General features: G+C 41.5%; 1 protein-coding gene across 1 annotated transcript in view; it reads left to right on the plus strand.

Moving 5' to 3' along the window:
* Positions 1 to 26,925, plus strand: part of DPP4 (dipeptidyl peptidase 4) — a 79,149-nt gene that overhangs the window by 32,010 nt on the left and 20,214 nt on the right. The window contains exons 7-19 of the mRNA XM_058715150.1: positions 27 to 99; positions 913 to 1,033; positions 5,244 to 5,404; positions 7,089 to 7,201; positions 14,997 to 15,132; positions 17,138 to 17,182; positions 19,591 to 19,698; positions 19,964 to 20,031; positions 20,985 to 21,038; positions 21,435 to 21,556; positions 23,354 to 23,401; positions 23,893 to 23,991; positions 26,495 to 26,564. Of these exons, the coding sequence (XP_058571133.1) occupies positions 27 to 99; positions 913 to 1,033; positions 5,244 to 5,404; positions 7,089 to 7,201; positions 14,997 to 15,132; positions 17,138 to 17,182; positions 19,591 to 19,698; positions 19,964 to 20,031; positions 20,985 to 21,038; positions 21,435 to 21,556; positions 23,354 to 23,401; positions 23,893 to 23,991; positions 26,495 to 26,564 (1,218 nt within the window). The remainder of the gene's footprint in view (positions 1 to 26; positions 100 to 912; positions 1,034 to 5,243; positions 5,405 to 7,088; positions 7,202 to 14,996; positions 15,133 to 17,137; positions 17,183 to 19,590; positions 19,699 to 19,963; positions 20,032 to 20,984; positions 21,039 to 21,434; positions 21,557 to 23,353; positions 23,402 to 23,892; positions 23,992 to 26,494; positions 26,565 to 26,925) is intronic.

The raw sequence follows: 26,925 nt of genomic DNA on the forward strand, positions 1-26,925 counted from the left end.
CTTTTATCTTTTTTTCTTTTTTTCAGGCAGCTGATTACAGAAGAGAAAATTCCAAACAACACACAGTGGATCACGTGGTCACCAGAGGGTCATAAATTGGTTAGTGAGTCTCTTCTGTTTTCAGAGAAACATAATGGCTCAAAGTTCTGACATGCAGAAGCTACTTTCCCTGATACAGAACAGACACTTAGGAAGCAAATACTTCACTATCAAATAGAGTGTTATTGCCTAAAATAGCATTTTTCTGGTCTTACACAGTAAATACGGTTCCTAAAAGTTTCTGAACTGCTACTGGGGAATTGTCTACATACTGGAAAAATGCTCTTAAACTCCTCAATTCTATTTTCTGTTGTACTGAGTTTGTTGTTTTGTTCGTTTGTTGAGGCGTACCTGCTTCTTGCTTGTTCTGTGACCTTCTCTCTGTCACTGTAGATATACCTTCATGTTCTATGGTGCCAGGAGAATGGCAGAAGTCCAAAAGAAACTGACCAGGAGGCGGGACGTTCATTTGTAGATGGAACTCTCCATTCTGACATGCAACCACACTCCCTCAACCCCCAGCCCCCAGAAAGCAATGCGAAGCAGGCATCATTGTGTGAGAGTGGTCAGCCTCCTGGGTCTTTCTCATGTACTTCATTCAGCGTGCACATGGTGGTGGTTGTAAGCTGTTTCTAATATGTGAAGAGTGTCTTTAGGATTATTTGGAGGTTATAGCTGTATACTTAGTGTCTTTAAAATGTGAGGAGGATAGAAAAGGACTCTATCTTGCTCAAATTGAATAACCCAAGGTAGTCATCACATTTGCATACTTTATTGTTTGAGAATAAAATAGTTGATAGATATTTTTTAACTCTAGGATAAGATATATTATAGCAGGTTATTACTAATTAATCTCTTTTTCAATATTTCTAGGCATACGTTTGGAAAAATGATGTTTATGTTAAAAATGAACCAAATTCATCAAGTCATAGGATCACCTGGACCGGGGAAGAAAATGCAATATATAATGGAATAGCAGACTGGGTTTATGAAGGTAGAGACTTTAAAGCTTTTTCAAATTCGAAAGTCTGTAAGGTTTTTTTTTTTTTAATACTTAAACATTTCTTTTAAAATGGAGAAATTCAATGGTATTCAACATAAGTTGCATTTCTTTTAAATGTCATCAAATCTCTTTAGCACTGACAATGCCAGGTGTCCCACAGCACAAGGATTTCTTAGCAGTAGCTAGTTTTGCCTGTGTCCTCATTGTCTCTGAATGCCCCTATTGTCTTCTGTCTCCTCCTACAAAGGGCCTTTCTGTATAGGTAGTTTTTCTGCTTTACTGGGGCATAAAAGCTTCCAGATTAACATCAGATGTTTCTCTAACTGGGCCTACCTAACCCAGAGTTACTGAGGAAAGCTAAATACTCCCACAGCATTCCAAGAGCTGACAAAATATTGTCTGGAGGTTGGAGACTAGAGGAGGAAGAAAGCATCTGTTTTACAGAGGATTTGTGTTCATTTGAACTTGGACAAATCATAATTTCCTGTTTTTAAAGAAGGAAAAAAATAATTAGAAAGGCTTAGAGGACAAAATGGGTAAAAAAAAAAAACAGAACTAAAAATATTAAAAAAGGATTAGTCTTCCTTTTAAGGTAGAGTTTTAGAAAATATTAACAAGACATTTTTCATGTCTATAGTTGCCAAGGTACAAGGCATTTTGAGACTGTTCCAAACTCTTTGCAAGGTTGCCTCATGCTTATTAAGTGCCCATCCTTAGTTCATCCTATGAGTTTTTCCTCACAGCTAAAAAAAAAATAAAATAGTTTTTCTTCATGACGTAATATTGGTTCTTACCCAGTTCAAGTCCAACGGCTAATGTTACAACAACAAAAATCACTTTAAAAGAAAGATAAATCCCCATGGCCCATAAATAAGATTTGATTAAAACTGATAATGAAATTTACTTAGCGATTGAAAAACATCTTTAACACCTGTTGGACAGCTTGGCACAACCTGAAGGACTCCCAGAGTGGACACTAGGTAAAGCCTCTTCCCAAAACTGTGACTCGACGCTTCCTTGTAACATCGGAGTATATCTCTAAGATAAGAACACACCTAATACTAATGTCCTTTCTAACCTAGAGAATAGCTGGAAATATCTCATTTTGCATGTTTATGACAAGCAAAGGAATGGCTTCCCAGTTCCACTGTGGGCCTATCTCTAGTAAATGGGACTTAAGAGTTCCTACAGGGAAATTCCTACAATTGGTTTTGTATATTTATGAATGATCCATACTTGGAAAGGGCACACTTGCTTCTCCATATATTGGATCCACCCTCCCATTAGAGCCCCGGTCTCCACTGCAGCCATGATGACTTGTGGAGTATAAGATTGAAAGAGTATGTTCTGAGAGTCTATACGTTCATAAGGAAAAGAACAAACAAAGCTGCAAGGTGTAGACAGGGCCACGTGCTGTATCATGGAGGGACACTCACAGAGTAGCTGACCATCTGGAACATGTGTCCCTTGCCCCACCCCCTGTTCCCAAATGGCTTCCTCTCTCAATTTCCCTGTGTTTTCACTTTGCCTTATTTCATGATTCTCCAATTGATTATTACCATAGTTAATAGGTGTCTTCTTTTGTAAAAATGATAATAATACTTTATCTTCTAGTATGAAGTTAATTACATGACATTGACTCTGAAGTATGAGTGTAGTTTACCTAACCTCAGGGTGAGAATGAGAATTTTGAGAGCAAGGATGAAAAGGGACAGAGAAAGAAATAAATTTGGAAGATGGAGCACTCCTTACCCCTCAAGTAGTTGTGCTGACAGTGGGGGTGTGGGTAATTGAGTGCAATTCATGCTGAGTGCCAGTCACCTGTGAGGTGCTGCGTCAGGTTCTAGAGACGCAGGGACAGATGCTAACCAACTACTGCTGTCAAGGAACTCTGCCCAGAGAGGAAGACAAAGTTGCCAGGGGATAATCATCACAGAGTGAATTGACTGACCTATTCAGGGGAGGGCACTAGGTTCAGAGAGTACATAAGGAAGGTTGGAAAGGCTGGACAGGAGGTATCACGGGATAGTTGAGGGAAGTCGTGGAGGGGAGAGGTTGCCATAGACACTTGTGCTCACAGCCAGCTTTGTATCAGGAAGGGCTGGAAATCTGTTCCTTCCTTTGTTATTCTCCGTTCTTCCTACTATTCATTCTCAGCTCTTTGAGTTTGACCAGTAGTAGTTTTATAATAATGGTTTTAATACATCACGATATAGAAAAATATGTTCTGTATTACAAATAACTACCAATTCAAAACACAGAACACTCCCTGCTATCTGTACTTAAAAACATTTTTAAAAAACCATAGCCTTGCTGTAATTGTATTCATTTTATGTAATTGCATCTTGATCTTAGACTAGAACCAATGGGTAGAAGCACAAGGAAGGAGACATCAACTCAGTATATGAAGAAGTTCTCAGTAGAAACCCCTTGACCTGGACTCACAAGTCCTGTACCCTTATTCTTGTCTCTGGCAATTATTTCAGTCTCTCTAACCCCCTCAGTTGCCTTCTCTGTACAATGGCATATGAATAGACTCACCTAAAGATCTTCGTCATGACTGCATTAGATAAGCGTTTCTTAAATTCTAAACTGCTATGCAAAAGTAACTTAATGACATAGGTATAAAACAAAGCGTGGCAGGCTGCCTTACCGAGGAGGTTGTCTCTTCCTTGGAAGAGCTGGAATAGGCATGGATGGACATAGAGCATGAAGGTGAAAAGCATGGATTCAAACCAGACAAGTCTGGATTCATTCTTGATTCTCTCAGTTATTGGCCACATGACCCTGGGCAGATTACCTATTCTCTTGAAGCCTGTCTATCTCTTTGTTCATCTGCACAGGGAGCTACTGTGAGGATTAACTGAAATAATAGATGTCGGTTGCTTATCAGTGTCTGGCACATGGTTAGCACTCACTGGATGCTAGTGGCTCATCATGATAATTATTACATTTTGTTATGACTGTTGTTGTTTCTGTCACTGGTACTACTATTAACCGTTATTATTATTGAAAACAAGCATTGGGAAGAAACTTGTAAAGAGGCTTCAGGAATCAGAAAAGTGATTGGGGCTTGTGGTAACTCTGAGATTCAAGTCTCTATGCTTTTGCTTTTACCTTTACACCCACAGCAGAACATGAGATTTGTGGATTAAATCTACATAAGGAGGAGCACCTGGGAGGCTCAGTCAGTTAAGCGTCTGACTCTTGATTTTGGCTCAGGTCATGATCTCAAAGGTGGTGAGATAGACCCCTTGCTGGGATCCCACTTGTGATTCTCACTCCCTCTTACTCTGCCCCTCCCCACTGCGTGCACACGTGCACATGCTCAGTCTCTCTCAAAATAAATAAATTTTAAAAAAATCTACATAAAAGACTAGGAGTCTCCATCTCTTCTACCTGAGCCCTCTGTAAAAGAGGTTTTGGCATTTTAAGAGCCAGAGATTGGAAGTCCCAAGAATAGACTCCACAATCAACATAGGAAGGAACTACATTTGCCAGAGAATGAGTCCAACAGTGTTCTGGAGAGCAAGACCTTTCCTTTCATTTGCCTCCCTCTTTGACCCTCTTCTCTCACCATCAATGGATACACCAGAGGAGTGTGTTAATCCATGGGAGTCTTTAGTTTCTAGCCTAAGTGAAGGAGGTATTTCTTGATAGGGGTCTCACGGAGCTCCTTGTCATTCTAAATTCATCCTTCCCACACCTTGTTTGTGCCAAGAGTAGTAAAGTGTGGGCACCATATTAGTTTGATAGTCTGGAGCCACACACCACCCACCAGTACCCTGCGGGCTCAGTACAAACTGAGCCCAGTTGGGGAGAGTATGCTGGCATGTTGACTGTTTGAAAATTAGAAAGGAGAATCAGCCCCTTGTGTGAAATTTACTTTTAGTACGTTTTGCGGCATAAATTTAGAGGATTATAAGATAAAGAAAAAAATGCAGAGCTTATATTAAATATTGTGTGCTAAAATATTCTAAAATGGTCCAACGGGTTACTTATTTTCACAATCCAGATCTATCCTTGAAGATTTTATTTTTATTCATTTGTATTACTCTGAATTTGGAAGCCCAGCAAATGCAAAATGGTTCATTAGTTGAACTCTACTGTAATTACTAAAGCTAATGAGAACAATATTTTGAATGCCAAAGCCAATTTATCAGCTACTTCTTGTAACAGAACAATTTATGTCTTTTTTCAGAGGAAATCTTCAGTGCCTACTCTGCTCTGTGGTGGTCTCCAAAAGGCACTTTTTTAGCATATGCCCAATTTAACGACACACAAGTCCCACTTATTGAATACTCTTTCTACTCTGATGAGTCACTGCAGTACCCAATGACTATGCGGATTCCATATCCAAAGGTCTGTACTCCCATTCGCATGGTGGTTCCGTGATTTGATGGGAAGAGAATGGTTTCATTTAATCCTTTCCTGCTAATGAAAATATTGTCAGTCTCTCTTCAACAGCTTGCTGTGATTACTCTTGCTGAAGTCAACAGCATCTGGCAATTTTAAAGTATTTTTATTATCCCAGGAAAGAGTGTGATTTAAGGTTTTGTAATTTCTCCAAAAACTTTGAGGAATGACAAGCCGAAAAAGATGGGGGAAATGCTTTTGAAAGAGGTAGGGGGAATAAAAACGTTTCAGTGGAGGAAAAGAGAGGCTGTCACTGAATCACAAACTCATCTTATTTGTAGAAGTTGGAGTGTGCCCTCGATGAAGTTGAAAAGCTCGGTTATGTATCAGGTTGTATTGCTAATTAACAGACACATGATTAGTTTCGGTGATTCCAGTATAGATTTGGCCCTAATGTAAATTTCACACGTCCTGCATTTGGAATAATAGTGTCACATCTTGGTTTTCAAGGCTGTTCTCTCCCCTCCGGGATGCATGCTTATGATAATTGAACAGCTCTGTTAAGCAGTGTAAGCTGAGGAAGAGGAGGATTTAGAAGGGAACCAGGACTCTTCACCAGTATCATAATATTAATGGCCACAGTATCATCCATAGGAAAATCTAATAGTAAATGTTTTTGCTGTAAGCAACTTGGGAAAAGGGATTTTTATTTTTACCAACTCACTCAATTTGCTTCATGAAGAGCTGCCATTTTAGGAAGACAGAGGAAGTTAAAAGAAAAAAAAAGATCAGAGACTAAATATAGAGATGTATTTTCAGTGGAATGTTATTTTTTGATGAGTGAAACTGGCAAAAAAAACACATAAAACGCTCTCACTAAAAATATATTATTTCTAACTAATTTGTCAATTGAAGATCTATGTGTATATATTAAAAAGTTTTGTAGATTTCTGTCATCATATTGATTGCAAAGCTCAAATGTGATGAACCTGAATTTGGAGTGCAAATGATTGCTTCCTAATTAGCATTATTGGCTCTTGACTCAGGTAAACTCATTTTCTTGGTGGGTTGTGTCTTTGGCTGAACCCAAGGTATTCTTCCTAGCTGTCAGCCATTAGACTTCTTGTCTTTTAGAGTCAGAGTGTATTTGCAGAATAATAGAATTGATTTTTCAAAAGCTTATCTTTGCACAAAATACATAAATTATGAACATCCATGATTTAAACAGGAGTGCTTTGGGCTGTCAGCATATGTTTCTGCCTGAATGTGAATAAGTTGCATTTCATGACTTTCTTTTATGTTCGTTTTATCTATATTAAATCTTCTATATTAAATTTTTTGAATTTTTTAAATGTTTATTTTTGAGAGAGAGACAGACAGACAGAGCGTGAGTGGGGGAGGGGCAGAGAGAGAGAGAGGGAGACACAGAATCTGAAGCAGGCTCCAGGCTTTGAGCTGTGTGTACAGAGCCCTACCTGGGGCTTAAACTCATGCACCACAAGATCATGACCTGAGCCAAAGTCAGATACCTAACTGACTGAACCACCCAGGTGCCCCTATATTAAATTTTTTAATGTGTCTTATTACTATAATTTTATGGCTGTAATGCAGACATTTTTATACCATTTTAAGCCTTTGTAATGATGTTGTGTTTTTTGTCACTACCGGCTCTGTTATTGTTTTTTCCTAGGCAGGAGCTGCAAATCCAACCGTAAAGCTCTTTGTTATAAAAACCGACAATCTCAACCCAAACACCAATGCAACTTCGGTAGAAATCACTCCTCCCGCTGCTATGTTGACAGGGTAAGACTCTTGACCGGAATGTGCGGGTTGTAAACAGTTTCGCACTTCTCAGGGAGGACATTTTAACGACGTGTGTGTTGAGAACCTGCTTTATGTCTTCACGCTGGGCACAGTTCTAATGATGGGGTTGCACAGTGAATAGAGAGAGCAGCCAGGGCCCCAGGTATCATGGAGCCTACCCTCGAGATGAGGGAGGCAGACAACAACCAGGTAAACAGAATCCAGCTGTGACAAATGTGAAGCCAATCAAAGCAGGGCAAGGTGATGGTGATGGTGGGGGGGAAGTTAAGGAAGCTCTCTCTAATGAGATAACCTGTGAGCAGTGACATGAGAAGGAGGGGGCGGCTAGCCACCCGAATACCTGAGGGTTCAGTATCCAGGCAGGGGAAGAGCAGGTGCGGAGACCTCGTAGAGGGGACATGGGGGGTGCACAGAGGCCCTGGGAGGAGGCCAAATGACCAGAGCAGTATGAGTGGAGAGGAGAGTGATAGGAGTGAGGTCAGATCATGAGGGCTTTGCAGGTCTACATGAGAACTAGAGGAATTCAGGGAAACTGTTACATTTACCGATCCTCATGATGCTGATGTGCCTCAGGATGTCATTTGTCTAAATAATCCTTGATGGTTTGAAATTCTGCCACTGAGTACCCCCAGCCTCCTGTGCTTTTCCTATAATGATGACCATGGTATTGCCTGCAGTTTAGGCCTGCAAGTTGCTTTCTATTCGTTTCTGTTAATCATGTTGGTTTTCTTGTTGCTTTTAAATAATAACCTGTATATACTCAATGAACACTCATTATTTGCCATACACAGGGCATTATTGCATGCTTTATTGTATTAATCTCTAACTCTCTCAGACAACTATTGTCGTATGCCTGTTTTACACATAAGAAAATGAGGCTTAGAAGTTAAGAAAATGACCAAGTATGAGTCTATATTCAAACCTGTCTTTCTGACTTAGAAGAAGGAGCTTTTAAGTGCCCTGCTAGGTGCTTCCTTCTGTGTGCATTCAGCTGATGCTCTCAGATTCCTGGAGTCATCATTAGAGCAACATGGAAGCATCCTTCTCAGGGTGGAATTGACCACATCAGGCATGCTGTAGGCTCTGCTCTGTAGTCATTAATTCATTGACTTGATTAGAAATGTCTATATTAACCTATTCATTTGAAGGGGAGGGAAGGAAATTGATTATCAGTAAATTTAAAAAATTGTTTTTCCTGAGTTTGTCTAAAGGTATAAAAATTTGCCTAGAGGTTCTAACATCTACTAGGTGGCCCCATCCAGTCATCTCTTCTATCAACATTGCTTGAGCACCCAGTATTTATACTCACAAGTGTCCATAGGGCTGGATTCTGCCTTTCCAGCATTTATGATCAAGCAGAGGATATAACACATTGCAATAAATGACTTCAAAAGCAGATATGACAAAGGTATAAGCAGAAGGCCAGAGGCATTCCGAGGAGGAGGAGATGAGTTTTCCATGATCCCAGCGATCAAAGAAAGCATCGTAAGGAAGGTGTGGGTTGAAGAGGTAGGGTTCCGAAGGGCACAGTTGAGGGAGGTGGCACTGAAGGGGAAGGTGACCCATGAGCAGGGAAGCACGGGGCTGTCCAGGGAAAGAGCAGCAGGTCCTGTGACCTAATGGTCTACAGCCAGCATCTGTCTGCAGGGAGGGTGAGCCACAGTCTCCTGCTCTGAAAGACACTAGATCCTGGAAGGGGCTTTAGATCTCACTCATGGTTTACAAACATTTTTAAGGACCTGGAAGCCCCCCCCCCTTTTTTTTTCCAAGTGAGCTGCAACACAGAAGTACAGTACCAGAAAACAAATGAAGATTACTGCTCAGGTTGCAGGCATGGGCCCTGTCCCCTCAGCTTCCCCCCCCCCCCCCCCCCGGAGTCAGGATATTAGGCAGAACCTGCAGGGGTTCCAGAACACACTCAGGACAACACTGTAGAACACAGATGAGAGAACCGAGGTTCAGAGAGAGAAACTCATTTGCTCAAGGTCACATAGCATGCTAGCATGGGAGCTGGGAAGAGAACAGAGGCCTGCACTTGCCAGACCAGATTCATCGAATAATGGAGTTTAAAAGTATTGAGTATTTCTGTGGGCAGGGACTGTGCTTGGTGCTCCGCTCACATCTCACTTGAAACACTCCCTACAGTGTTATTGTCATGGCCATTTCACAGATGAAGAGATGAGATCTTCCCCACTTAGAAACCATGTTCCAGGACCTGAGATCAGGAAACCTATGCAGGTCTAAGGACTTAGTTTTTGTCCTGTAGGAATGAACCATTGCATCTTTGTTCTTTGTAGTTCTTTATGCTACATTCCTGGTGGGGACTGCCTCACTCACTGGGGATATTTTGTGTGAGACACATTTTACCAACAAATCATTTCTGGAAATGCCTCAGGAATGTGTTATATAGGGAATGTTACAGCTCTGGTCTCTGTTAACACCAGTGAGGCCACAGCTTATCTAAAACCAGGCTGGAGGTCCTCTCTGGGGAAAGCATTCCAATAGGTGGTGATGCCCCATTTTCTAGCCTTATGCAAACATCCGGCAGGGCCAGGTCAATCCAGGCAAGTTGGTAAGTTGCCCAGCACCCTCTGCTATGTTTTCTAGCAATCCGCTACTTCCTGGAGTTGTAGGATCACCGGGAGTGTAGCCCTGTGAGGGTCCTCATGTCTCCTCCCTCCTCTGCCTAGGCACCCATCACTGATTTTCCCTCTGGGCCATATCCTTGCACCATGGAGCTTCCAGCAGGAGAAATCCTTCTGGAGGCTAAGGCTGGTTTGTTCTGTTAGGAATGCGCTCCTCTGCTGACAAATGAGAAGCGCATCCTGGCCACCCTTCCAGCAACCTGAGCCTGAACCTGAATCAGGGAGAACCTCCCTGCCACCCTCATTGATTGAGAGGTCGGGTTGATTAGATTCATTAGGCTGCCCATTTGTATTGATGACTCATAATGGGAGTTTGTGACTCAAAATATTTGAGAGAAAACCACACATACTGAAAAACCATAAACCCCCTAACTGCTTTATTTAGAGCCCTGTTTCACCTTGCTGGATTGAAGTAATAAGAAAGGGAGCAATCTTAACAGTAGTATCTCCAGTGCCTTCCAGGGTGCCTGGGATACAGCAAGTGTCCAATCAGTATTTGCAGCATAAATTGAATAAGCTGATGTGTGGATGAATGAGATATGCTATGTGTCTGACTTTATGTGTGTGCCGTAGTTTATACAGCCAGCACCAAAGATGACCTGCACAGTGACCCTGCATAGCAAATCCCTCTTTCCACCTCCTCCCAGCCATCTGCAAATTCTGTGGCCTGAGCTAGAGAATTGGGAAGGACATGTTCTATTGAGGTGACCCCACCCCACATCTGGCCAATTGGCTCCAGGGACCAGTCACACCCAGCTCATGGTCTGCCTGCCCCTACCCTGTTTTTCTGCTCCTGCGTGATTCAGTAGATAAATGTTTTCCTCTGAACGGCTGGTGATCCTTGGTCTATAAAGTAGGATATTGGGGCCTAGGGTCGCCACCCAGGAGATAAATGAACTGGACTGAAATGCCCTGGAAGCTAGCGACACCTCCAGAAATGAGGCTGAACAGCAGCTCACATGCTGTGGGTGCCGCCCCCTGGGATGGGCTCCCTCTCACCCTACCCCTCCTCAGCGATCTGTCAGCAGCCCCAGGAGGGCTGGCATCCATCTCAGAGCAGAGGGTGGCAGGGAGCCCGGGGCCAGCACTGGCAGAACGCCCACTTCCTTGGGTGATTCACCGAATTAATCACTCTACCGTCTGCAGTTGCTCTTAGGAGCAATTGCTCTCCAATATTCTTTCCAGTTAGTAATGCCTACCTGATGTTAAGTATCCTGAATATACCAAAAGAAACATTTACACAAATTAGGGGAATTAATGTAACTCAACAGACATTTATTAAATGCCTACTCTTTGCAAGCCAGCACTTTACAAGTATGACCTTCAAAAGCAAGTCTCTCCCAGTAGATTCAAATACAATTTGCTTTATAAAATTCAGCTGTTTAGTTTACACACACTCTGTAGGAATAAATAGATCTCCTAGAGTGAGGAGTTCGATCCTGAAGAAAATGCAAGCGGGTTGAAGCTAGCCAACAATATTCACCAGAGGGATGGGTAGAGGTTCTACAGAGGGAATGACTGGGAACAGAAAATCTGAAGCCAACTGCTTGGTTTGAATCATGGCTCCAACACTTCCCAGTGTGTGACCTTGAGCAAGTTACTTCTCTACATTTCCCTTTCCTTGTCTGTAAAACATGAACTCTAGCGTTCCTACCTCATAGGGTGCCACGAGCTTTATGTCGAGCCCCTGGAACAGTTCCAGGCACAAGTAGACTCCCCTTGGGTTTGAACTCCTACTGTTATGTCCAGCAATTACTCCACTGCTTTAATATTAAAGTCAGCCATATTCTCCTTGGTCTAATACCGTCCCAGAAGTTAGAAGAGCTTGTTGAATCACTCTGCCTAACCTGGGATAGGCAGTCAGAAGAGGGAAGGCCCTCTTCTGCTCCTACCCACCATTTCATAACCAGTCTCCTCAGTATACGCCTCTCTGTTTTTACAGAATAAAATCAGCAAATAGCACACAAGATAGTTGATAATCCTGCTTGTTGGATTTTTCTGGTCTTAAGTGGGACTTAAACCATTCAATAAAAAGTGCAGTTGGGTCATTGGTTCCCTTACTTTTTTTTTTTTTTTTTTTTTTTTGAGTCATTGACATCTCAGACTGGCATGATCTTGGCTCAGGGCTGGGTTATGCAGCCTCATTCTGTCTCCCCTTAATTGCAAATCCTGAAGAGAATCTGTGATTAAGCGGAAGTATGTTTATATGAAAATTCAAAATGTACCGTCCCCTTGCTGGTGAAAGGCCATTCTGGAGGCATCACAGGGTACAGAGTACACCTTGGGCTACAGTGAGTGACAGAGGGAGTGGAGGATACAGGTTCATGAACCTTTGATCTAGAAATGGGCAGGGAAGGTGCCAGATGCATGTGAGTTTCCTGGCAGACTTCCTAAATTCCATTACTCCATGTTTTCAAATGGGGAAAAGTTATTTCTCTACTGCTGATTTCCAAACCTGGAGCATAATTTATGGTTTTTAGTAGATAAAAGGACTTTGTACCAGGTGATCCACTAATCGTGTTAGAGAGTTTTCTGCCCGCCCCCGTCCGGCCCCTTCCCCCTACTAGGCCACTTTAGAAAAGGGAAGGCTCTTTTTAGAGCCCATGGTCCTAATCGATGCCCAGGAAGCCCTGAGATAATGTGTGCAAGTATGTGAAGAGGCTTTTTTTTCCCTTAGAGAGAGGTACATGATTTTCATCCAGTTTATAAAGGGATTTGATCTATGAGTAAGAACCACTAGCATAGAGCACAGGGATAAGCACACCAGGCCCACTGGCAAATCCAGCCCCATGCCCGTTTTTGTATGATCTGCAAGTAAGAAAGGTTTTTACAATTTTGAGTGATTGGGAAGGAATTTAAAATTTGAGTAATTGGGGAGGAAAAATCACGAGAAGAATAATACTTCATGATGTGTGAAAATTATATGAACTTCAAATCTCAGCATTTCACTGGAACACAGTTACAGCCGTTTGTTTGTATATTGTCTGTAGCTGCTCTGGTGCCGCAAAGGCAGAGATAAGTAGTTGTGACAGAGCACATGTGGGCTGCAAAGCTTAAAAGATTTACTGTCTGGCTGTATACTAAGAAAACCTTCAGACCCCTGGTCTAGAAAGTTAATTTCAAAAAGTTTTCCTTTATCCCTTGCATTTCATTATTGCAGTCCCCTCTGTAAGTATTTATTCCTTATTCCCGGGAAGATTTATTTGCCTTACCATGTTCTCATTTAATGCCTGAGGACTGGGCACAGGGCAGAAGAGTTGGATCCAGTGAGGCGCCCTTGCTCCTGTGCGTGCAAAGAGGGGCTCACACTCTCACACCCTGCAGCCTGGCAGTCGTTAGTGGTAAGCACTTTAAGACTGGTTATATCAGTGTAGAAAAAGAGGGTTTCTAAGAAAGCATAGTGGATATTTGGAAGAAGACCTAAGGAAGTCAGAGCACTGCAGTGGTTTCAGACTGAAGGGCAGGTTGAACCAAGAGGGCAGCTAGGACCTAGCTCATAGGGTGTTCATGAGACACCAGCCATGCAGACTGATGGTGTACCGGTTCTTAATAAGCAAAAGAAAGGGCTGAAATGGAGAGGAGTCCCTATATGTGGGAAGGTGGTGCTTTGCTGCTGGGTGAAGGGGTATGATCTTCTTTCAGTACCTGCCACCAGCAGCGGAGACAATGAGGAGGTACCCCTGGGGACATTAACACAGGAGGTGTCCCCAGCAATAAAAGGGGGATAGTGAAGTGGTGATCCATCCTAAGTGCTCAATAAACAGTGGTTGTTTGCTTTAGTGTCCATGAGGGGAGTGGAGATAGGTAGGACACGGTCTGTGATTCTGAGGAAGGACAGAAATATTTAAGCCACAAAGAATAGGATGGGATTTTTCCCTTCAGTGCTACCTTCCAAGAATTTCAGTGAGTGTCTGTTTTGGGCCAGGTATTCTGCTAGGGCCTGGGGACACCCTGTGAACAAGACAGCTGTGGTCCTGCCTCAGAGAGCTTGCAGTCAAGTAAGGAGAGCAAAAAGATGCAAGGAGGGGGTGGTCACAGCCTGGGAAGGGAAGAGCAAAGGAGCATTTTAGCGCGTTCAGGGTGAGGAAGAGGATATGGCCATGGGCCAGAGGGGAAGAGAGGGGAGGAAAAAATTCTTTGGGAATTTTTCTGAAAAGGGGATAAGGCTTTGATCAGACAGTGGAAAGGAGTGATTTAAGATCATTGTTCAAAATCACACTGGGGGCTAGGAAGAGTAAATAAAATAAAATATAAATGATCCGGAGCAAATATTTAGGGAGGCTAGCAGAAAATTAAATTGTGAATTCTATGCATCTCACTACAAATCAAAAGGTAGTTCCAAAACTGCTTAAAGGTATGTGTTGGAGGAAGACACAATGCTAGAGATATCTCCACTTGTATAAATTTTATGTTAAGGTTCCTTATTCTTTTTTCCACAAGTTCATGTTTTGAGTCTTGAGAAAAGATTTTTTACAGTATAATTATTTGATTTTCAAAGTTTGTAGAGATGTGGGTCAATTTTTTCCCCTTTGAAAATGAAGTTGAGAAAAAGGTCAGTTGTAATTTCACCCTAAAAGCAAGAATTTTCTAGAGAAGCACGTCAAATTACCAGAAAATATTCGAATCTCAGCCAGTGTCTCTGGCCTCCCTGTAATTTTCTCTCAAGACAGCAGAAAAGAGATGGGAAAATGTCACCCTTGACTTCCTGGCACCACCAAAGGCCAAGCTGAGGACTTGAAAAATCCCGAGCTGTGGTGTGAGTCACGTTTGCCAAGCCACTACTTGATGTTAGCTACTGTTTTTCCTGTCAGATATATTTTAATTTCCATTCAAAACTAAATTACACTTTAAGCTTTCAGAAAAAGTAAAATATTGTGTTATTAAATGCTTTCAACAACGATTTAAAATTATATGCCTATTAAGATTGATTTCAGTGAGTAAAATGTCTGTCTGTACCAAGGTCTGGAAATAGTTATTCTCTCTCCCCTCCCTTCCTTCCTCCCTCCCTCCCTTACTTCCTTCCTTCCTCACTCCCTCCCTCCCTCCCTCCCTCCCTTCCTCCCTTTCTCCCTTCCTTCCTCCCTTCCTCCCTCCACCCCTCCATTTTTTCCTTCCTTTCTTCCTTCCAGGGATTACTATTTGTGTGATGTAACGTGGGCAAATGAAGAAAGAATTTCTTTGCAATGGCTCCGAAGGATTCAGAACTATTCAGTCATGGATATATGTGACTATAATAACTCCACCGGCAAATGGATTTCCTCAGCGGTAAGGTTTAATGGGGATGTTCTGCTTCTAAAGCTACATGTGATCCAAAGACAGTATGAAAACAGGCAAAGTGAGTGATTGGGAATCAGGAAATAAACTCTGAGTTTCTATTCTTTCTGACTGTCAGATCCTGAGGCAGTGGGTAAGTTTTGACTAACTTTTAGAGAATCTGATATCTGGTGGTACTTCCGTTTCACCTTTACTCACTAGTCATACTGTTTTAGTTATGGATATTATCACTCGGGGAGGAGATGGTAATTGGAAACCCAGAAGACAGAATTTGATGTCAAAATTCAAAAAGCTCAAGAGGGCCAGTGGCTGCAAGGGCCATAAAGTGTGTTTCCATAGAGAAAATATGGGCAGTGGCAAATGACTGGCTGAGTATGTGTGAAAGAAAACAAGATTCAAAAGGCCACAAATCTGCTACCATACTATGACTATCATTAAGCAGTAAACAGCTTTGGAACATACATAGATACCTACCCGGCTGAAAGGGTGGTAACATTAAGACAAAGGCAAGTGTTAATTCAAATCTGAGGTGCTTGGGGCGTTGGGGGGTTTCCCACAAGAAACTTCAAGGTTTGGCCAAGCTGGTGAATCAGAATTACAGCCCCTTTGGGGACCAGCAGCCTCAGGAGGGACAAAGCCCAGGGAAGGTTTGCTGGAATATGTCAAGCACACCTCTACAAGCCGTTTCCTGGTAATAGGCTCTGTACTTACACACCTCCCCTCCCTGTTCCCATCCTGGTTGGACACAGTGAAGATTCTTGCCTCAGAAAGCTTGGGCACCCTGTATCTTGATGTGCTCATTTGTTCATTTATACAGCAAACATTGAATACCTAATGTGTCCCAAGTTCTGTGCACAGCTCTGTCCCCAAAATGTTGATGTTTTCGTAGGGATTACCATTATGATAATGAATAATAGTAGATACCATTTCTTGAAGACTCACAGTGGAGTCAGAGGTTCAGTGAGGTTAAGGAGCTTGCTTCGGTCACATGACAGCCAGAATTCAAACTAAAAAAATCTCAAGCTTTTTGTTTCCTGTAAAACATATCATCCTACTATCAAGATATTGTGACCTAAAAGGATATAAGCAAGGTACAGAGGGAATGTAGGGCAGAAGAAGGCGATCCACTCAACTGGGGACAGGGGATGGGAGATGACAAGGAAGAACTAAAGCAGCCTGGGCAGATAAGGGCACCAGGACCCTGTGAGCAGAGGCTGTGCAAAGGCATCCAGTGAATGGCTTGGAGCGTGCAGGGTCTGGGGCTCCCAGAGGACCAGGGGTTGGGTTGAGGCACAATGATGAGAACTGAGGGTGGGGGTAGACTGAGTCTCAGGCACCATTCCCAGGAGTTTGGACTGACTTGTAAGACACGGGGTGCTATTTCCAGGTGTTAAATAGAAGAGGATCATGAGATAGAACCATCTGTTGCCAAGTGAGTTCAGCCAGGGGTTGAGCAGGGTGGAGGGCAGATTGGAAGAAGAAAAGAGCCGCAGGGTATCATCCAGGAGGTCACGACAACAAACCAGGGGAAATCAGATGAGAACCCGAGCTAAGGCAGTAACCGTGGAGAAGGAAGAAAGGAGTCAAAGAACCAGGAGACAGGGGCTGAGGAGGTGGCTGTGAGTAGTGGAGGCATCTAGAGCGACTCCCACATCTCTGGCTTGGGTGAATAGTGGCACTAGGCAGAAGAATGAAGGTGTAGGAACAAGCCAGTGGGGATGGAGACAAGACAAATGACATCATCTTCTGTTCTGTACCTGTTGAGTTGAAAATGCTGGTGGACCCTCTAGGTCCACATATAGAGACAGAGCCCTAGGCAAGAGAGGTAAATGTTCTAACGCAACAGTCCTAACATAAATACAAATATATAAATGGAGACAGTTTTCAACTATTTTAAGTACAATTTCATTTCTATTACCATGAATTGCAGCTAAAGAATTAGAATGCATAGCTTACTTCTCTCTGGAACACTGTCCCTGTATTTTTCTCTCCCTAGGCACAAGAACACATTGAAATGAGTACCACTGGCTGGGTTGGAAGAGTAAGTGGTTAAGAGTCATGTTTTGGTTTTTTTTTTCGTATGGATCAGATACGCAGAGCTATTTAATATGTAGATATACCGGGGTGCCTGGGTGCCTCAGGAGGTTAGGCATCCAACTCCTGGTTTTGGCTCAGGTCATGATCTCATGGTCGTGGGATGGAGCCCCACAATGGATTGCACGCTGGCCATGGAGCCTGATTGAGATTCTCTCTCTTCTTCTTCCTCTGCCCCTCCCCCACTTGCACTCACGTGCTCTTTCTTTCTCAAAAAAAAAAAAAAAAAAAGTAAATATACCAAATGAGGGCCCTATGTTATTTGCTATTAACAGAAATATTACTTGACCTATTTCTCAAAATACTTAAATGCCCCCTGCAGAGATATCTTTTTATACAGAATACAGAACATGCTCAGCTGGAAGAAGTAAAAGGACAAGTTAAAACTTAATAGCAGACAAAACAGAAGACATCCTCGAGGCAAACTGTAGGTCCTGGAAAGTAAAAAAGCAAACCTATGCTGAAAAGCCTCTAAGATGCCAGATATGCTCATTGACCTCATCTTCAAAGTCCTGTGCTTTGGAGGCAGAAAACATGGCTTCCATCCACAGCCTACACTAATGTGTAAGGAGATGGGACTATATCCAGTAGCAACGCAGCGGCAAACACACCACACTGCTGTGTACCTCCCTCTGGAGGAAACAGTACTCGTGTGGCTTCACGCTTTCCTAGGCCCCAGATGCAGAGTTTCATCCAAGAAAGCACGGTGACCCGCAGGGACTTGTCACGCTTCTCGCTCCTGCTGCGCTCCGCCTTGGGCGGCATCACCAGCCGTGTTGCCACCAGACCATGGAACGAAACAAGTTAACAAAGGAAGTGCAGCCATTGCGGCACCTCATAGAAAGACCATGAACAAATCTCACCTAATTTTTACGACCACTTCTATTAAGTCTCCTTTAAGACAGAAACAAAGGAACAAAATGTGTAAAGATTTCACTCATATCTCTCAGGGCATAGAGGGGAGGCCCCCGGTCCAGGAACAGGACCCCTTCCAGCTGGGCTCGGAGTTCCGATAGCATTCGCACGTCCCTTTTCTTCAGGCATTGATTGGGCAGAGGGGAGAGGTTTGCCAACATGAAAAGTGGTTTCCTCCATGGCAAGAGACACGCTACACTTCCTCACGACTCTTTGAAAAAAATATGTTTTTTCCTCTCTGTATTTAACCAGACAGATGCCACTTTTCACACATTTCTACTAGGCACAACTCCATCCAGGGGAAACAGGGAAATGTATTAAAAAGATAAGGCTGTGAACACAGGTCTAGAGAGGGGAATGTGTTTCAGAGCTCTGTAATGAGAACACCAAGTGTATTGCACGCCTCAGCTTGCTCCATAAATGAATCCACTTTGAATCACTAAATAGAAGAGGGAAGCATTTTTCTTCCTTCCCAAAATGGGAGCTGATGAAAGAGGAAACATCTAGGGTAAAGTGAACCAACAATTTTAAAAGACCATCTCCTACCTGCTCTCAAATGTAGTCGTAATGCGACATATTCCTTTCAGGCTGGGATAGATACTCTTCTGCTTAAACTACATTATGTTCTGAGAACTATCTTTTATTGAACTGTGAAAAATGGAAATTTTATAGTATATTTCCATACAACTACTTTTTTGGTAAATTGTTGATCCTATTTAGCAAAATGAAAAGACTTACCATAAAAATGGTAAGTATAAAAATGTTTCCATGTGAAATATACGACAGACATTCCTTATAGCACCCAGTCCAGAAATGGTTAAAGACTTCCTGGCTTTCAAAAGGAAATATGTATTTTTAAAAAGAGGGAACAAATCCCTCAAATTACAAACCACTTCTTATCTGAAACAGTAAAGATAATAGTCTGTTTCAAACCAACAAACAAAACAGAAAGCAATCAACTCATGGTTGTGGGAAGGGAAGGGGTGTGGGGAGATGGGTGAAATAGGTGAAGGATTAAGAGGTACAAACTTCCAGTTACGATAATAATGTGTTTCAAGAAAGCACACCTGTGACATTGAGAAAATTTACCTCATAAAACTGAACTGCTGATTTTTGCCCATTTGTAGCCAGAAGTCCTTGAGTTATCATCCGCAGAGAGATGTCCAAAGATAACAATACCACTGCTCTGTGTTGAGTGTCCTGTGTAAGCCTTTTTATGTGCTTTCTCTCATTTACTCTGCACAAAAAATTCCGAGAGAGATCTTTTTGTCTGCATTTTCTAGAAGGAGAATTTTCTTTTGAGACACTGTAGTTTCATTTGGCAAGTAAATGAAGCATGGGTTTTGGGCAGAGATGTTGAGAGGACTTTCAAAAATTAAAGTTGGTGCTGAGATGAGACTAATGTGCTCTAATGTGTTTTTTGTTTCTATTTTATTCTAGTTTAGGCCTGCAGAACCTCATTTTACCTCTGACGGGAAGAACTTCTACAAGATCATCAGCAACGAAGATGGCTACAAACACATTTGCCGTTTCCAAATAGATAAGAAAGTGAGTATTCCTACGTAATTTACTTCAGGTTGATCTCTTTTTTAATGCAACTAACTTGACGTGGAAATCATTTGGTAAAGTCGATCAAGGTGTACTAATAATCTGATTAATTCAAATTCCAAAGCAGTATCTAGAGTACAATGGGATGGGGTGGGGACACCCAAAAAGGCCTAAGATCATCTGAACTGTTGCTATAAATGATTTAACCCCCCACTTAACTTTGGCGAGAGAGTTTCATAAACCTCTTTTTAAAAAATTCCGTTAGGGTTGCACATTTATTACAAAAGGAGCTTGGGAAGTCATCGGGATAGAAGCTCTTACCACTGACTACCTGTGAGTATTCTAATAATTGATCGGATGGATGTAAGTATAGTTGTTGTAATCACACCCTCTCTGCCCAGAAATAGGGGAAAATCTCCTACAAATAAAGAATAGTCTATTTGGAATGTGTTCAGTACTTTTTTCTTTTTAACATACGGAAGCCTTAATGATTTTCACATATGCTTAGCAGATTTGATACCCTGCCACCAAGTGGCTCTACCTCTTGCTCTTACCTGCTTTACATTAGAAGAGCTGTAGCCTCTTTTTCTTAACCGTCTTAGAACACTGAACCAGAATCAGGGGCGTTTCGTGAAATGTTAACTGCCGCCGAATTCTGGAAGGCTTGCAAAGGCTATTTTATATCTGTCCATGTTTCGGCCTCGCTTTTTGGAAAATGGAAAGCTTTGCAGAGGCTGTCAGCTACCATGCACGAATTGTGGCATGAATTGAGGAGTGTTATTTTTCATTAGCATCTAAGGCACTTTTATAATTCGTTATCGGGTGTCATCATGGAGGATTTTTGCCCCTGCCCAAAGCAGTCTTTGAAGGTCCTCTTTAGAAGTGGCTCTGTGGCCCTCAGGAAGATAGTAGTTTGTGTTCTAGAACAGAAAATATGGGGAAAAATATGGACACATGGGCTCTCAACTTCAGGCTACTTGTCCAGTCACATTTTTCTTATAAGAGACTTTTTTTTCTTTTTTTTCTTTTTTTATTTTTTTTATTGTTTTGTTCTGAGTTTTTACTCGTCACTTTAATGAAGGGAGCAATTCCTGCATTCAGATCTTTTAGTCTGTTTACCATCTCCTGTTTAGAGATAATGGGGGGAAATGGCCTCTGGGGGAGAGGGAGCAGGGAAGAATGATACAAGAAGGGCCAGCACTAATGCTTGGTGTTGAGTTAAACAAAGTGTGCTTGACTTTCTTTAAAAACATAATTAATATACATCTCATTTGTTTTCTTCCCAGATACTACATTAGTAATGAATATAAAGGAATGCCAGGAGGAAGAAATCTTTATAAGTAAGAGCTCCACCAAGTTGTTGACTTGAGTCTTTTTAGCTGAAGAACAATTTCTGGGTTTTTTGGTTTTTTTTGTTTTTTTTGTTTTTTTTCCTTGTCTTAACCAGAATTGTAAGTTCTAGTTTCTGTTCTGGAAGAGCTTTGGTTCCTTTATAAATCAAACCTCCACATGTCACCAAAAGAGAATGGCTTTATTAGATGCTTTATGTTATTTCCAAACAGTAGGAGGTTTGAGGTTATTACGAATTAATTCGTGTATCTATCTTACACTAAAAAGAAGTTTTTGAGCATTGCTTTGACATTCTGATAGCTTTGAAACCAGAATATGGCATTATTCAATTCCATCTTCTCATTTCTTCTTTCATCAAGCACTTAATTTCCACCATTGGTTCACAGAATCCAACTTAATGACTCCACGAAAGTGGCATGCCTGAGTTGTGAGCTGAAACCAGAGAGGTGTCAGTACTATTCTGTATCATTTAGTAAAGAGGCAAAGTACTATCAACTTAGATGTTCAGGTAAGTGTGAATGGACATGGGAAGGGAAGACAGCATTGCCATGTCTGTCTGTCTACCCAAAGCGGTTCCTAACATTCCCTTAGGCTGCACGTTTTTCCAGCCTTCCACTCGCCAGCTGATGTTCCCTCCTCTCTTCGGACATCATTCACCACTCTCCTGGCTCAGTTTGCCCATTTGTCCCTTTCTCTGTCCCATCTGGGAAACATACTTGCTGCCCTGCTCAGTTTTCTTCTCTTGAATCTGAGGTGCTCTTGAAATCACTGAAGTCCCCTTCTCTTCAAGCTCTAAGTGGTGAGTTAACCACCTCTCCTCCCCTTTTGGCCAAGAGACTTGCATGGCTTGCTTTTGAACACACACACAAGTACACACACACAGTGGAGCCTTTGTATAACGGAGGTAGTTCATTGTTTTAGACAGACAGACAGAGATAGATATATATTAGATTTTTTGTTGTGGATTGTTTTTAGTGTTAATTTTTTATTATTGTATGCACTTGCCCCTCTAAATGAGAAAATATATGCGGGTAGTGCCCGTCACCCAACCTGCTCACTGTTCCATCTTCTGTTGCTGTTTTATTTTCATTTTCTTTATGATAAATGAAGAAACTTGGCAAGGATGGGCAACAGGACTTCCACAGGTGGCACAGCTAATAAGAGGTGGCACCGGCAGAACAACAGGATCCAAGCCCAGGTCTCCACCTCCCAAGCACTCGGATAAGCACTATGCTAGGTTACTTCTCAAAATGAAAGAATCTGGATACTCTGGAAAGAATCGTCCCCTCACCGAAAAGAGACCTCCAAACCAGCTAACTGAATCTTTCTTTATCAGCACAGTTTCTTTATTATTACATTTTAGTTTCTGTGACTGTTTTTAGTCACCACTTCTTGGGCATGCATTTCATACTGGGAACTGTGCTAGAAGTTTTATATTTGTGGTCTTGTTTGATTCCTAAGAAAACTCTATAAAGTAGATATTGCCCTCATTTTGTATGTAAAGAGATCGAAGCATAGATATGTTGTCCTAAGTCACACAGCAAGTAAGCCAGGGTTCAAACCCAGGTCTGTATAATGCCATCACTGTAGTTCTGATCACCAGTAAAACATTAATATTATCTAAATGCATGAAAATTAAATAGCTCACCAAATAGCTTTTTTATACATTACCTTCTAGTCTGCAACTACTACAGTTGGGATAAATAGTGAAGATATGTTCATGTGAGAAAAACACTTTTGCATGCCAGAAAGGAATAGCTTATCCAAGTCAGGCACTGTGCAGATGTGCCCCCTGGCTCAGGATTCCGTGGGGGGGGGGGGGGGGGGGGGAGAATCTGCCCCTTCCCGGGGAGGGGGGGGGTGGTGGTGGCCTGGTTCCAGAGCTCCACCCTGAGGGGGTGGGGCCTGAGAGTGGGCGTGGTCATCGCAGGACTGTGGACTTGGGGTGGGGAAGGAAAGATAGCAGCTGTCAGGGGTCTTCTGGTTTAGCTCACAGATGAGGAAATTGAAAGCAACATGCCCAAGGTACCCAGTAGGGCCAGAGGTTCATTTTCTGCTTCATTCTCCTGATCCTCGTGCCTTTCCGGTAATACTTATTACAATCAAATTGCACTTATTTCGGAGAAAAAACCAGCTAGCACTTAGTAAGCCCCTTATACCACTATGATAGTTATTCTATCAAAGCTAAATGGTATCAAAATGATATCAAAGTTAAATGGTAACAAATGCCGTTTTTGAAAACTATGCTATCTCCTTTTCTTAAAAAAATCTCACCTAAAACGTTTTTCCCTGATTATGTTAACAGGCCCTGGTCTGCCCCTCTATACTCTACACCGAAGCAGCAACGATGAAGGTACTTTCTAAGATTTCACCTTTCGTTTGCTCATTAGAAAAGTGTCTGTGAATAGGACCAACATGTACTTAGCATAGTGGGATTTTTTTTTGGCTTTAGAGTGTTTGAACAATGATTTGAACTCAAGGTTTCTAATCTAAAGAATGCATAGTCCCTTGGAGTGCCTAAGTGGCTCAGTAGGTTAAGTGCCTGACTTTCGCTAAGGTCATGATCTCAAGGTCTGTGGGTTTGAGCCCCATGTGGGGCTCTGTGCTGACAGCTCACAGCCTGGAGCCTGCTTTTGATTCTGTCTCCATCTCTCTCTGCGTATCCCCAGTTTGTGTGCGCTCTCTCTCTCTCTCTCTCTCTCTCAATAATAACTAAATAAACTTTAAAAATTATTTTAAAAAAAGAATGCATAGTCCATCAGTGAATTGCCACTTATTACAGCCTTGCACAATCCATATTCTTCACATTGTAATGAATGACTGCTGTCTCGAATATTTATTTAGAACTGAGGGTCCTGGAAGACAATTCAGCTTTGGATAAAATGCTGCAGGAGGTCCAGATGCCCTCAAAAAAACTGGACTTCATTATTTTGAATGAAACAAGTAAGTTGAATTTCTTTCAGAACAGAACTGCTCATGGAAACACCAATAAAAATCTCTCCAAACGTGACAACTTGATCTGAAAATACACATTTTATATTATATGTAAATCTAACCTAAGTTTATTTTGTCTATGAAATAGCCTGTCACGAGAACTGCTGGTTTTACTTTTTGTTTTGTTTTCAAATACAGCACCCTTCTATGTGAAATTTAATTCTGTTAAGAGGAAGCCTTTGGAAAAAACCCAGTATTGCTACCCCATACCCCAGCTTCATTCTGTTAGGAACTCTGTTCTATAAAGTATTAATTGCGCGTTTAATTTAATGATATCCTGATATATTTTGCCTTTAACCCAAAGAAGTAAAAAATATATCTGAGATGACTATAAAAAAATTAGGGTTGGCTGTAAAATGCTGAAACTTCAGATTCGGAAGAGAAATCTTGGATTTTTCTAACCTTCTCCCTGCCACAGTTAGCCTAGTCCCCGTGCCGGGAGCCTGGATGATGTGCAGAAACCACTAAGAATGGGGGGTGGGGGGGGGGTGGGGAGGGGTCTTTGAGCAGGAAATGCAGTCGGGTCGTTTTTATTTGGTTGCTCGTTTTTTTCCATTAAGAGCTAATTACTCGTGGGGGATGGGGGAATCCACCAGGACTGATTTATTTCACATTTTAAAAGGGTAATAATATATAGGGTAATAATATAGGGTAATAATATAGGGTAATAATATATTATAGGGTAGTAATATAGGGTAATAATAGAAAATATTCAAAAAGATTCAATAGAAAAGATTCATCCAAGATTAAATGTCAGGAAAAGCACCAGAAAACAGAGGGTGCTTCTGAAGAACTCCTCAGCATGGGGCTACTCAAAAATGAAATGTGCATAGAATCACCCGGAACCTTGCTAATGTGGCTCTGTGATCCAGCAAGGAGGGGTGAGCCCAGGGTTCAGAGTTTGGAATTAGCCCCTAGGTGATGCCAGTGTTGCTGGCTCCTGAATCAGGCATGGTGGGCAAGAATTTAGAGTTCCGGAGAGCCACCTCGACTGTTGGTGCAGAAGGCACTGCATACTGGAGACTTGACAAAAAGTGGGGGGCCCTGAAAGTTTTTGACTCAGAGAACCCATAGGATTGGATGGACAACCTGCTGGGGAGGTTGGAGCTTCCAGAACCACCTTCCACAACCACCTCATCTGGGAGGTGGTTGTACATTCAAACTCCAGGAAAGGAGGGCTGGGGGGAAGTGGGGGTCGAGGTCTTGGAGGAGGGGCAGAAGGAGGTGGGACTGGTGACTACAAAGAACCCCCCCAAAAGAAAACACTCCATCTTCAGAATGATGGAGCTAAAACACTTCTAATCAACTAGTACCCATTCAAACAAAGGAGAGATGAAATGGTGGGTTTGGCATACTTACTGAAAACAATATGGTCAACACATAGCTTGACATTCTATGGAAAAATAATAAAGACTTAAATTTAGAAGGCATAAAATAATCAGCAAAAAACAAATTAAAGAGAAATCTATTTATATAAAGATTTTACTCGTAAACATTTCTTTTTACATCAACTGAAATAACTGTGGAAGGAAGGAAGGAAGGAAGGAAGGAAGGAAGGAAGAAAGAAAGAAAAAGAAAGAAAGAAAGAAAGAAAGAAAGAAAGAAAGAAAGAAAGAAAGAAAGAAAGAAAGAAGCAGCTCTAGAGATATGGATTTTTTTCCCCTTCAAGCTAAATCTACTGAAGCTGGAAATAATCTGATTAAAATATGAAACATCTCTCTCTCTCTCTCTGTCTCTGTCTCTGTGTGTGTGTCTTTAACATTTATTAGTCTAACTCATCATCTTGAATTTGGGAGCAAAGGAAACCAATTCATTACTTAGGGCAAATTTTATTAAACTGATGCTAAATCAAGCACAGAGAATAAAACAGATCTGCAGACCATACAGAACGTTCACAACAGTCTGCGCCGTGTAAACCTGATTTCATTCTGTGAAACACAGAGCTGAAAATGGGAACTCAGCTTTGCGGTCTGGGATGGCAATAAGAATTACAAAAATGTTATTAAATCAGAATTTTAAAATAAAGTTGGGGCCAACTAAAAATCCTAAACATCTTCAAGGAAATTCAAGAAGAGGAAAACATTTTGGAGGAAAGCTTAGAACATAAGCCATAAACAAACTAGATAAGTAGATCAGATGCCAAAGAACAGAATCATAAAAACAAAACATTAGCAATTCTAAGATGCACTTTTATTTTACAAGGCACCAATGTATTTAATAGATACATTAGGAAAGACTTTATGGCTTTAATCTTAACTAGTATCCTGACCTGAAAGAGAATATTTTTATATCTTAAAAACATGCTGAATCCAAGCAGTTCATTTTCTTTCTCAATTCTAATTTAACAAATTGTTGACTACTAGCTATGATTTATCACTGACAGAGATAAGAGACCTAGATCATGTGCTAATAATTATTCTTAATTTACTAATTAATCTTTCTGTTTGTTTAGAATTTTGGTATCAGATGATTTTGCCTCCTCATTTTGATACATCCAAGAAATATCCTCTCCTAATAGACGTGTAAGTATTCAAGAGGAAGGAACAATTTGGAAGTTAACCACTGTACATGTTTTTACCCAAGGGCAGTTTACAGAAAATTAACGTTTGAAAAATGTTAAAAAAAAAAAAAAAAATCTTTCCTCTCTTCCTGAATCATTGTAAAGCAGTTTTACTGTTTCCTTCTCCCATTTTGCAATTACAACCCCAAATCTTTGTTTTCTACCATCTTTCTAATGGAGAGAGTAGACACCCTTCTGTCATAATTTTGTTTTGATCTGTTTCTCTGAACTACAAGAGAATTTCAAAGAATTTTCAGGTCCCAGTTTTATCCTTACCTCTTGTCCATTTTAACATGTAAGAGATAGGTATTAATAGTATTAAC

Source organism: Neofelis nebulosa, chromosome 2, assembly GCF_028018385.1.
Source record: "Neofelis nebulosa isolate mNeoNeb1 chromosome 2, mNeoNeb1.pri, whole genome shotgun sequence".
In the NCBI taxonomy this organism is placed as follows: Eukaryota; Metazoa; Chordata; class Mammalia; order Carnivora; family Felidae; genus Neofelis; species Neofelis nebulosa.